The sequence below is a fragment of the Sus scrofa genome, chromosome 6, assembly GCF_054392235.1.
Source record: "Sus scrofa isolate SSC_HxYL_T2T_F1_AM1 chromosome 6, Sscrofa_HxYL_maternal_Yorkshire_Landrace_v2.0, whole genome shotgun sequence".
NCBI lineage: Eukaryota > Metazoa > Chordata > Mammalia > Artiodactyla > Suidae > Sus > Sus scrofa.
Genome location: NC_139388.1, coordinates 173018737 through 173030530, shown reverse-complemented (window position 1 = coordinate 173030530; position 11794 = coordinate 173018737). Strand labels below are relative to the sequence as shown.

General features: G+C 50.8%; 1 protein-coding gene across 5 annotated transcripts; it reads left to right on the top strand.

Annotated features, from left to right (window-relative positions):
- The first annotated feature begins 199 nt into the window (after positions 1–199).
- On the top strand, positions 200–11273 carry C6H1orf50 (chromosome 6 C1orf50 homolog). 5 transcript variants are annotated; one of them, XR_014808546.1, is made up of 5 exons: positions 200–343; positions 463–578; positions 3173–3259; positions 4564–4925; positions 7428–11273. XR_014808546.1 is itself a non-coding variant. In XM_005665509.4 (5 exons), the coding sequence occupies exons 1-5, from the start codon at positions 265–267 to the stop codon at positions 4762–4764; spliced, it is 606 nt and encodes a 201-aa protein (XP_005665566.1). In that variant the 5' UTR covers positions 200–264; the 3' UTR covers positions 4765–11273. The 5 variants fall into 5 exon arrangements, 4 of the variants coding, with proteins under 4 accessions (XP_005665566.1, XP_003356547.2, XP_084821532.1 ...); XM_005665509.4 differs by adding an exon at positions 3817–3948 and having other exon boundaries at positions 200–334; positions 4564–11273; XM_003356499.6 differs by adding an exon at positions 3817–3948 and having other exon boundaries at positions 4564–11273.
- Positions 11274–11794: the final 521 nt, after the last annotated feature.

Sequence of the window (11794 nt, the reverse complement as noted above, 5' to 3'; positions counted from 1 at the left end):
CCGCGGGAGGCCCCGCCCCGCGGGAAGCCCCGCCTCCCCACCCTGCAGCTCACACCCCGGAGGCTTGCACCGCGGCCTTCGCCTTCCCCGAGCCTGGACCCTGCCCCTCTGCGGGCCTCGGTGAGTCCGCAGGAGCCCCGCCCCCGAGCGCCCGGCGGCCGTGACGCCCAGGGGCCGGGACGCGGGAGCTCCGCCCACGGGCCTTTCTGCGCAGGCTCCGCAGCCCTGCGCCGCCGGGGCCGGAGGCTGGGACCTGGCGCTGCCATGGAAGACGCTGCGACGCCCCGGCCGACTCCGGGGGTCACGGAAAACCGAGGCGTTCAGTCGGCGGCAGGTCGGGGAGGTAGGCGGGGCGGGAGTCGGAAGGGGCAAAGAAGCCCGCCCGGAGCAGCGAGTCTGCCCGGCCCCGCGGGAGGCCGAGGGCGGGCGCTCACGGCCTGTGTTCCTGGGTGTGTGTCGCAGGAGCCCTGGTGGAGCTCAGCCCGACCCCCGGCGGCCTGGCCCTGGTGAGCCCTTACCACACCCACCGGGCCGGGGACCCCTTAGACCTCGTGGCGCTCGCGGAGCAGGTGCAGAAGGTGAGGAGGCGCGGCCGGGGACGTCAAGGACCATCTTCGGGCTCGCTTGGCCCCCCCAAGCCAAACTGTGGGGTAGCATTTGTCCTTATCTCCGTTCTGCACGCGGGGAAAACTGATGGTCATTGCGAGTCGGTGGCCTGACTCGAACTCTGACCTCCTGAGACCGAAGACCCCTTCCGCGGCGTCTTGAGGGCCCGTTATCTCCCTCGATGGGAAGGTTTGCAGAGCACCCCGATACTCACGATTTCATCTGGGTCTTTTATGGAGAACATCTGTGTGTCCGTTTCATCTGATCACTTGTTGGGAGGGATGCCTGCCACCGACTTTCATTGGCCATAAGGTGCTTCCTTGTCTTTGGAACAAAATGCACATACATATTTCATGGCCTATAAAGCCTTGCACCGGAGTTCCCGTTGTGGCTCAGTGGTTAACGAATCCGACTAGGAACCATGAGGGTGCAGGTTCAATCCCTGGCCTTGCTCAGTGGATTAAGGATCCCGCATTGCCCTGAGCTGAGGTGTAGGTTGCAGCCGAGGTTCAGATCCCGCTTTGCTGTGGCCCTGGCGTAGGCCAGCAGCTACAGCTCAGATTTGACCCCTAGCCTGGGAATCTCCATATGCTGTGGGTGCCACCCTAAACAGACAAACAGAAAACCTGGTTATTGATTCAATTCTTGGAAACTTTTAAATGTATTTGGAACAATTTGAGTATGCGAATCAACTCAACTGTAAATTTTATGGTCTCAATACAGATCAAGTTTTTCCAATGAAAATTTAGCATTCAAATTGATAGATGCTGTGAATATGAAATATACACTTCATATGAAATGTAAAATATCTCTCTAACAATTTTTATATTGATTACATGATGAAATGATGTTTTTTGATATATTGGGTAAATATATTATTAGGATTGATTTTACTTAATTTTTACTTTTAACATGTTCACTAGAAAATTTAAAATTACAGATGCAACTTGCTTCCTATTCTAAAGGATAGTTGCATCAGACTGTAACCTTAACGAAGGCAGGGACCTTTTTCTCATGTTTGCCGGTGCATCCAGGGCCTAGCATGGTGTCTGACACCCAGCAGCTGCTAAGTATATGTTGGTGGAACAGACAAACGCCTGACTTGGCTTAGTTGTTTCTGTTCACTTGTAACACTGGATTATACCTGACTCTTACCTTAAGCTTCCTCAACTAACCAGCAAATTCTCTTAGTATTTATTAGTTCAACTTCTTCTTTTGTTTAACTTAATTGTATACCACTGGAAGTTAATCAGCGTTTCATGAAAGTAACCTGGGGAGTTTTTGACAGCTTTCTGATGTGGTAATCCTTTCCAGTACATGAATTGGTCACATCATTCTCCTGTAGCTTTGAAAGTTATTTATTTTAAGCAATTTCCAATGCCTTCAGTTTGGTTTCCTAGCACATGACTGATAGTAGCATTGTTTCAAGTCTGCATTATCGTGCAGTCTTTTCTTTTCTTTTCTTTTCTTTTTTTTTAATGGCTGCCCCGGTGGCATGTGGAAGTTCCTGAATCAGGGATTGAATCTGAGCTGCAGCTGTGACCTGTGCCACAGCTGCACCAATACCAGATCCCTTAACCCACTGTGCCGGGCAGGGATCAAACTGGCACCTCTGCAGTGATCTGAGCCGCTGCAGTCAGGTTCTTAATCCACTGTGCCACCCCCATAGTGCAATCTTTAAAAAATGCATTTTAAGTAACAATTAGGAATGCAAATATGAGATGAAGTATAATTGTGATATAAATAAGTCAACTGATGTAGTGGTCAGATTACACATATTACATTAATATGTAGTTAGGTTCCTGTATAGCAGCTGCTAAGTGGCAAACCACAAGTATCTTTGGATTTTCATGGTAAGACCCACACCCAATTTCAGAAATGTTTAAACATGAGAAAATAAGTAGAGACCGGAGGAATAAGTAGGGTTAAGCAAAAGAGCAAGAGGGGAAATGGATGGAGGAGAGGGCCTATTCCATATTATTTGGAAGCAAGAGAAAGCAGGGCGTGTTGGAGGACTGAGAACTCCCCTCCACCCCGCTTTTAGGGCCGCACCTGCACATAGGAATTCCTGGGCTGGGGGTGGGATCAGAGCTGCAGCTGCGGGCCCATGTCACTATCGCAGCAACGCCAGATCCAAGCCACATCTGCGACCTGTGCTGCAGCTTGCAGCAACGCCGGCTCCTCAATCCACTGAGCGAGGCCAGGGATCAAACCGCATTCTCCTGGATACTAATCCGGTTCCCAACCCACTGAGCCACACCGGAAGCTCCAGAGGACTGAAAACTTTGAGTGTGGTTGGAGTCTGGAGTGAAGCAGGTAGCACTCTGGGAAGTAGGAAAGGAGCACTCACTTCCACGGTACAGGTCGTGTCAGCACTGGCTTCTTGTAAGAGTGGGGTTTGAGGTGGCCCGTGGGTAGGTGGCTTCATGGGGGGTGGCGAGAATGGAAAGGGTGTTTTAGGCATCAGCACAGATGTTCTCGGAAGTTGGCGACGGGCTCTGGATAAGAACGTCATAGAAGTCTCACCCTCCTGTGATCCACAGTCCGCTTTTCCTCTCATCCTTAGGCTGATGAATTTGTCCGAGCAAATGCCACCAACAAGCTGACAGTCATAGCTGAGCAAATAGAACATTTGCAAGAACAAGCCAGGAAGGTAAGTCTCGCTTTTAGGTAGGCTTTCATTTTCTTCATTTAGTTCCCAGGGTTGACTGAACTTGCGTATAATCATTGTAGCTTTTTCAGTACCTTCTAGAAATATAGAAGGGCTGAGTGAAATAGAATAAGCCCAAGAAGTTACGTGCAAGGGTTTTCACTGGGAGAAAGCTCAGTGAGGTAAAGCATTAAGAGGAAGAATGTTTGTTTGTTTGTTTTTTGTCTTTTTGCCTTTTCTAGGGCCTCTCCTGCAGCATATGGAGGTTCCCAGGCTAGGGGTCCAGTCGGAGCTGTAGCTGCCAGTCTGCGCCCGAGCCACAGCAACGCCAGATCTGAGCCACATCTGCGACCTACACCACAGCTCAAGGCAATGCCGGATCCCTAACCCACTGAGCAAGGCCAGGGATCGAACCCGTAACCTCATGGTTCCTAGTCGGGTTTGTTAACCAGTGCGCCACGATGGGAACTCCCTGTTTCCACATTTCGAGTGGGATGCTCATTGACGACGAGCGCCTGTGACTTCAAATACGTAATTGCTGACATCTCTGTGGTTCTCAGGTGTTGGAGGATGCCCGCAGAGATGCTGACCTGCACCATGTAGCTTGTAATATAGTGAAGAAACCTGGCAACATTTACTATCTTTATAAACGGGAGAGTGGTCAGAAGTATTTTTCCATTATTTCTCCAAAGGTAAGGGCAGTTCATTTTTGCACAGAAATCTCCTCTAGACTTTGAGAAATGCTCGGGTGTGTGGGGGTGTGTGTACAGGAAAATGTAGGCCTAGGGGTTAAGTGGTTTGCTAGAAAACTGGAGGTGCTGTGAGCCCAGACAGGACTCTAAAAAATATGCATGTACTTAAATCATTTCGCAGTCATTACCTCTGTTAAGGGGGCAATTTGGGAGCTCCAATCGTGGCTCAGTGGTAATGAACCTGACTAGTATCCATGAGGATGCAGGTTCTATCCCTGGCCTCGCTCAGTGGGTTAAGGATCCTGTGTTGCCGTGAGCTGTGGTATGGGTCGCAGATGTAGCTTGGCTCTGGTACTGCTGTGGCTGTGGTGGAGGGTGGCGGCCACAGCTCCAATTAGACCCCTCTCCTGGGAATGTCCATGTGCCGTGAGTGTGGCCCTAAAAAAGAAGAAAAAAAAGGGAGGGATCTGACGTGTGATGTAATGCTTTACAAGATTGATTCTGACTGGTCTGCCGTGAAAAAAGCCAAAAACGAAAATTGTGGTGCAGTTAGGGAATGAGCTCGGTTTCCTCACCTCCTGCCCTGCTCAGAACGGACTCCTTTGCCTCCTCCAGGAGTGGGGGACGAGTCGTCCTCACGACTTCCTGGGTGCCTTCAAGCTACAGCACGACTTGTCCTGGACTCCGTATGAGGACATCGAGAAGCAAGATGCTAAAGTCAGCATCGTGAACAAGTTGCTCAGCCAGCCCGCGGCGCTGCCTCCAAGCACAGAGCCCAGCTTTCAGGGGTTCATCTCCACCGGGAGCGGACCCTGACCAGCCCTGTCCCGGCAAGGACCTCTCACCTCCTTGTTGCCCGATCTCTGCCTTGACGTGGGGGTGGCGTGAGAATCACGGGCGTGTGGGTGACTCCGGAACTTGGGGAAGGTGGTCCTGAGCGAGTGTAAACGCTGTCACCACTGCTTTTAATCGAGATGGTAAAGCATCACGTCGTGTCTTCTGGGGTCCCCTCGGGGTCACAGGCGCCCAGCCAGCCAGTGTCGGAGGGCTGGCCCGTGCGCTGCCCTTCCCCTTGGTCTCCGTCTCTTCTCCCATAAGTTAGAGCGTTAGAGAAAGTGGGTTTCTTTTTCCTGCAAAAAGGTTGGTGCGTCGCTCTCTAGAGAGGACCGTTGTTAGTCTTTTTGTAACTGGAAGGCTCTGGATCGAGCTTGCGGGTGTTTGACAGTTGATGCCATCACTCCAGCTTCACATTCACCTGGGAGCCAGATACTGGGGGCTGGCGCATGATAAACAGCTTGGCCTGGCGAGCGAAAGAGGGTGTGATTCTGGCACTTCTGCACTGTGGGTAAGATTTGGCTTGTTCCGTCCTGCTCTTTCTGCTGAGCTGGGATGACCAGGTTTGAGGAGGGTCAGCCTCTAAACTCACAGAATTTAGACTTGGAAGGGGGGTGGGAGGCTGCCACTAACCGTGACATGAATCCACTGTCTAGCCTCTGTGAGCAGGAGGGCCAGTGTTCGGCCATCTGCAGCAGGAAGGATCCATTCAATGACAGCTTTAGAATGTTGTAGAGGAGAGAGTAGGACAGTGGGTGAGAACCAAGAAAAACAGCTAACTCGTTGATTATGAGTTAACTTAGATTGAAATTCATTTTGACCTGAATTTTTCAGGGATTAGCGGAGGCTGTTGGCTGAGCTCCTTTGGTTTTGACCGAGTTCTTGTGGGACTCGACCCCCTCACTGTCTGTCTGTTCAGTGCAGTTGACTAAGTTGACTAAGTTGACAACATGCTGTTCTTCTGTCAGTGCCATACAGTCTATCACAAGGTGCCATAAAAGGAGTGAGGGGAGTTCCTGCTGTGGCACAGTGGGTTAGTGGTCAGCTTGTCTCTGTGGGGGCACCAGTGCGATCCCCGGCCTGGCACAGTAGGTTGAGGATCGAGCATTGCTGTTCCCTGTGGCGTAGCGTGAAGCTCCAGCCAGGATTTGACCCATGGCCTGGGAACGTCCATACGCTGTGGGTACAGCTGGGAAAGGGAGATAAAAGTGGAGGGGTGTAGTGAGATCTGGACTGGAAATCACAATTGCCCGCATTCCTCTTTGGGGGTGAATGTCCTTTGTGCTGCTCTGCTTGGCGATAGCACAACCCCGTGATCTTGGAGGCCATGGCCTTTCTTTGTAAGCTTTGCTCCTTGTGAGCTGTAAAGGGTCTGCAAAGACCTGGCGTAGGTTGGTGCTAGGTCCTGACGAGGTCACACAGGTGATGCTTGGTCACTCTGTTCATAGGAGGAGGCTGTGTGGAGTCAGCTCCAAAAGCCTCTGGCTGCTCTGCTGCCGGAAGTGGGGGACACACACACACTCTCTCTCTCTCTCTCTCTCTCTCTCTCTCTCTCTCTCTCTCTCTCTCTCTCTCTCTCTCTCTCTCTCTCTCTCTCTCTCTCTCTCTCCCTCCCCCCCCTCCCTCTCTCCCCCACTAATGGTACAGTAGTTGATTCTAACCGCAGAAAGTTTCTCAGATTTTCAGAAGGTCCTGACTTGCGTGGTAATGACACATTTTGCGTAGGTGCTTTATTATTACCTACTGCTGCATTAGTTATCACAAACTCAGGGGCTTAAAACAACGCACATTTATTATTTCAGAATTTCTGGGTCAGGAGATGAGGCACACTTAACTGAGTCCTCTGCTTCAGGGTTTCTCACGAGGCTGAGGTCGAATCACGGGCCCGGCTTGTTTGTGCCTTTCTCAGAAGGTTCAGCTGAAGAGGGCTCTGCTTCCAAGCTCACTTAGATTGTTGGTAGGATTTCAGCTCTGCAAGGGCCGTAGGACTGTAGAGCTGTGTTTCCTAAGGAGGTATGAGCCAGAGGCGGCCCTTCATTCTTTGCCGAAGGGGTCTTACCCGTGCAGCAGCTTTCTTATCAGAGCCGACAAGGGCTGAGAGTCCGCCAGCAGGATGGAAGTTACAGTCTTACATGTTCTCATCGGCCACGGCATCTCACCCCTTTGTTGTGTTCTGTTAATTAGAAACAACTCACTAGGCGGCTCACATTACCCCAGGGCATGAATACCGGAAAGCGGAAGTTTCTGAATCTTGGTGGGTCTGCAGTGCTCAGCTGAGAGGGAGGCCGGAGTGTTATGGGTGGAAGAGGCAGTATTGTACAGCGGTAAAGCCTGGGTGTTAAAGTCGCAGATCTGGACTGGACGCTCAATTCTGACCACACATCCTCCCATCTTGTGTCCCTGCTTCCTCTGTCCTCCTCTCCAGTGCGTTCTGCATACACTCATCAGTCTGATCTTTTGAAACTATAAATTCACCCGACCCTTGACCTTGCCTAGTGGCTGGAGCAGAGGGCAGGGATTCAAGAGCAAGATTTTCCTGTTCACTAGGGTGTGCTGTTTGCACTGACCACCAGGTGGTGCCATTGTGCTTTCCCGGTTGTCTTGAAAATACAAACCCACCTCCTTTTTCTTTCTTTGTTACAAAGGACGTTGCAGTGTTAATTTTTGTGAATACGCCTACAAATCCACCTGACCCATGACATTTCCTAACCACTGGAACAGAAAAGAGCAGCGATTCAAAAGCAAACTTTCTTTTGCTCGGTAAGATGTGCTCCCCACACTGACCACCAGGGAGTGCCACTGAGCCTTTCTGGCTAAGCCAGTTGCCAAGCTTAGAGAAAGTGGCATGGTGAAGTGATTTCGGAGGTGGCATCTCTTAGGGGAACTGGGACCCAGTGATTATATACTGTAACCGTTTTTTATTTACCCATCCATCTGTCCATGCCGTCGTCACTAAGTATTAAGTGTCTCCAGGTTCCGGATTCTGGAGAATAACACAGCCAGGAAGCTCATAGTCTAGACTGGGAGAAAGCAAGTCAGCCTGGTGTAAGAAGGGCTATGATAAAGCTATGCTTGGAATATCGTGGAATACGATATAGTTAGGGAGGGTGCCTAACTCAGCCTGGAGAATTTGACAAGACGTCGGAGGAGCTGACACCTGCTTGGTGTTGAAAAACCGACAAGAGTTAGCGCTTGTCTGGAGGCTCCAGCTGTCCTCTCCTCAGGAAGGTTGTCTTTGGGGGTTGGGGAGGGTTCTTTCTGGGATGGAGTTTGTGAATGAACAAAGGGGTAGCCACTTAACGAGCCCTATCAACCCAGTAATCCTGCCAGTCAGGAAGAGTGTGGTGAGGTAGGTACTGGCCAGAACACGCGTACTTCTGACAGCTGGGAGAGAGACGGATGAGGAATGGGGTGAAAAGCAATTCTGGACAAAATAACCTGTGAGGGACATTGACAAGAAGCAGTACAACGTGTGGGGCAGTGAACATAGTTTAAAATGAAGGCGATGGGCCGGGGGATGTGAGAGAAGAGCTGATTGAAGGATTGGGGGTGAAATGGACCTTTAGAAACCTCATTTTGGCGGCAGAGAAGGAGCTCCTTGAAAACCACCAGGTGCCTCCATCCTAATCCAGGCAAGAGGTGAAGAAAGTCTGAACTAGGATGGTGCTAGATTTTCATCAATTTTTTTGTCTTTTTTTGGCAGCGCCTGTGGCATATGGAGGTTCCCCGGCTAGGGGTTGAATCGGTACTGTAGCTGCCGGCCTACACCATAGTCACGGCGACGTTGGCTCCGAGCCGCGTCTGTGACCCACACCACAGCTCACGGCGACGTTGGCTCCTCTACCCAGTGATGGAGGCCAGGGACCGGACGTGATTCTCATGGTTACTAGTCGGATTTGTTTCCGCCGAGCCACCGTGGGAACGCCCAAGTACTTCATCCATTTAAGGTGTACTTTTCTAACCCCCACATTTTCATCTCTGAGGCCTGGGTGCTTCTGGAAGTCAGCAGTGTCGTGATGTAAGTGGCAGCATTTTTCTCCTTCTTACAGCTACGTAAAACAATGGTGCGTCTTGGGCTGGATGGAGTGTGGCATTTTGAAAGCGCAATAGCTTTCCGTCTTGTTTACTAAAATGCTGTAGCAGGATGAGTAAAAGGGAAGACAGAATCTTAGATAATGCCTGGACTTCCGGCCTTGAGTGTGGGTGTGAGGGGTGGGGGTCTGCTCAGCAAGGTAGGGAAGAACAAGACATCCCTGCTGTTTTCAGGATCGTCCGCATCTGTATTTGCCTCCATCATCCACTGTTCCTCCCCCCTCCTGCGCCCCCAGGTTCCCTGGCGTGAGTGACAGCTGACTGTACCTCCATTTCCCCAGGGCTCTAGAAGGAGGGAAAGCAGGCTTGCTTCTGTCCTTACTTTCTCACATTTTCAGTCAGGCCCCAGGCCTCGAGAATACTGGTGTTGTGGATACAGAGATGAAAAATACTGTTCAGTGAGCTTTTATTCTGCCAGGCCTCCCCATTGTCTGATTTAATGTGGATATAATCCACCATCTTTGAGCTCTTACATAGTATTCCTATTTTACAGAGCTGGAACATCTCAGAGATGAAACAGCTGGCTTGCGGTTATACAGATGCAATGGAGTAGCGGTCAGGTTCAGATATTCCTGTGTGATTTCAGTCTGACCAGACCCATTACTATAACCTGTTTTGGCCAATTAGGATCTCCATGGAGGGGCGTGAATTTAAAATACAAATGCGATAGCGGGACGTGTGCGTGTGGGATTCCGTGGGAGCGGCTCCCCTGAGTATTTACTGGGGAGCGTGCCGAGGATGTGTATCCAGGTTCAGGGAAGTTAAGTCACGCACCTAAGTAAGGCCTCGCAACTTCACAACAACTGAGCCCTCGTTTCCGGCACTGAAGCCCATGAACAGCCCTCCCCGTCCCCAACACAGACACACGCAGAAGATAAGCAGCTGCCAAGCGCCTGGAGGAGTTAGATTCCTGGAGTCCAAAGCAGCAGCGGTTCAGGGCACCACTCCCTCCTCGAAAGCTTTTTTTCTTCGTTTTGATTTGTGACGGCGCTTTCCCTGTCTCCTGGTACTTACACTTTGGACTGCTCTGGGGTCAAGTCCTTGGCCCTCTTCTCTTCTTCTGCTAGGAAATCTAACCATTTCCCACGGCTTTAAATGCCAACCACATGCTTTTTTTTTTTAGGGCCACACCTTCAGCTTCTGGAAGTCCCCAGGCTAGGGGTCACACTGGAGCTGCAGCTTCAGGCCTTCACCACAGCCACAGCAACGCCAGATCCGAACCGAGTCTGCAGCCTACACCAGAACTTACGACAACTCAAGATCTTCTCGTCCACTGGGCAAGGCCAGGGACCAAACCTGCGTCCTCATGGGTGCGAGTCGGATTCTTAACCCTCTGAGCCACGACAGGAACTCCCCAATAACCACATGCTGTGGACACACGAGTGTCCAGTCCAGGTCTCTCCCTGAGTTTCACGCAGACCCATTTATCCAGCAGCCCCCCGCGATGTCATCACAAACCTGACATGTCCCAAATGAAAGTCTTTGAGTTACACCCCACGCCTATGTGGTGGCCAGTCCTGTTTCCATCAGCACCTATGTCACACTGCTGATGAGGCCCCAAACCTAAGTCCTCCTGATTCTGTTTGTTCTTCCCACAGCAATCAGCTCTGTGTTCACAACACACCCCAAGTCTGCTGTTCACCACCGCCCGTACCCCCCCACCCCCGGTCCTTCTGAGGCCAAGCCACCACCATCTCTAGGCTGGACCAATGCAGTGGTCCCCGATTTGCCCCCGCCTCCATTCTCACCCTCCTCCCGTCTGCTTCCACAGAGACTGTTCCCATTGTCTTGAAAATACAGGTCAGGTTATAGCACCTATAAAATGACCCCGTTTCTCATGACGCAGAGTGAAGTCCACACTCCTGCAGGTTGCATGTGACGGTTCCCTCTCAGTGGTCAGCGTGGCCCCTGACCCTGCTGTTCTTGACACACACGGAGCTCATTCCTGCCCCAGGGTCCTTACCTCGGCCGGGAGCACTTCCTCCAAAGGCTTTGCGTGGTTTGTGTGTCCTCGTCCTCCTGGTCTCTCTGCAAACATCCCTTGTTACCCTACCAGAGGCACCAACTCCTCTCACGTCAGCATGCTTCTCCCTGCCTTGATTTCCACGGCGCGTATCATGCTCAGACCTTGTTTGTTGCCGTTTGCGCTGTTGGAGGGTGTCAGTCCTCGGGGGGCAGAAGCAGTACCTGTGTTGTTTACTGCTGTACCCCCAAAACCAGTGTTTGGCATGTAATAAATAACAATGGACCGATGGATGGACACCTGCAGCTCTGTCCTTATGTCCTGCAGGGCATCTAAGTCCGTGAAACCAACAGAGAATGTGAGCCATGTGTGTAACTGAAAAATTTTTAGTAGCTGCATTAAAAAATAAAGAGAAACAGGTGAAATTTAAAAAAAACCTTAAAGAATAAATTTACTCTAATCCACTATATCAAATACATTAACATTTTTGAGTTCCTGCTGTGGCGCAGTGGGTTAAGAATCCAACTGCAGGAGTTCCGTCATGGCTCAGGTGTTAACAAGTCCGACTAGGAACCAAGAGGTTGCGGGTTCGATCCCTGGCCTTGCTCAGTGGGTTAAAGATCCGGCATTGCCATGAGCTGGGGTGTAGGTCAGTATTTGCAGCTTTGAGTTGACCCCTGGCCTGGGAAATTACATATGCCACAGGTGTGGCCCTAAAAGCAAAAAAAAAAAAAAAAAATTTAAGTGAGTTACTTTTATATTCTGTTTTTTGAAAAACTATTTAAACTCTGGTAAATGGACAGCTGTTTCAATTTGCATTTCAAGGATTTAGGAGCCCCATTTGTCTAGCGGCCACCCTGTTGGTGCAAGTGTAGACAGCCACCCTGCTATTCCTGTTCTCCACTTCTGTGTGATCCAGAACGGGAGGAAGCTGGAAACTTCGGGCAGTTGGGGAGT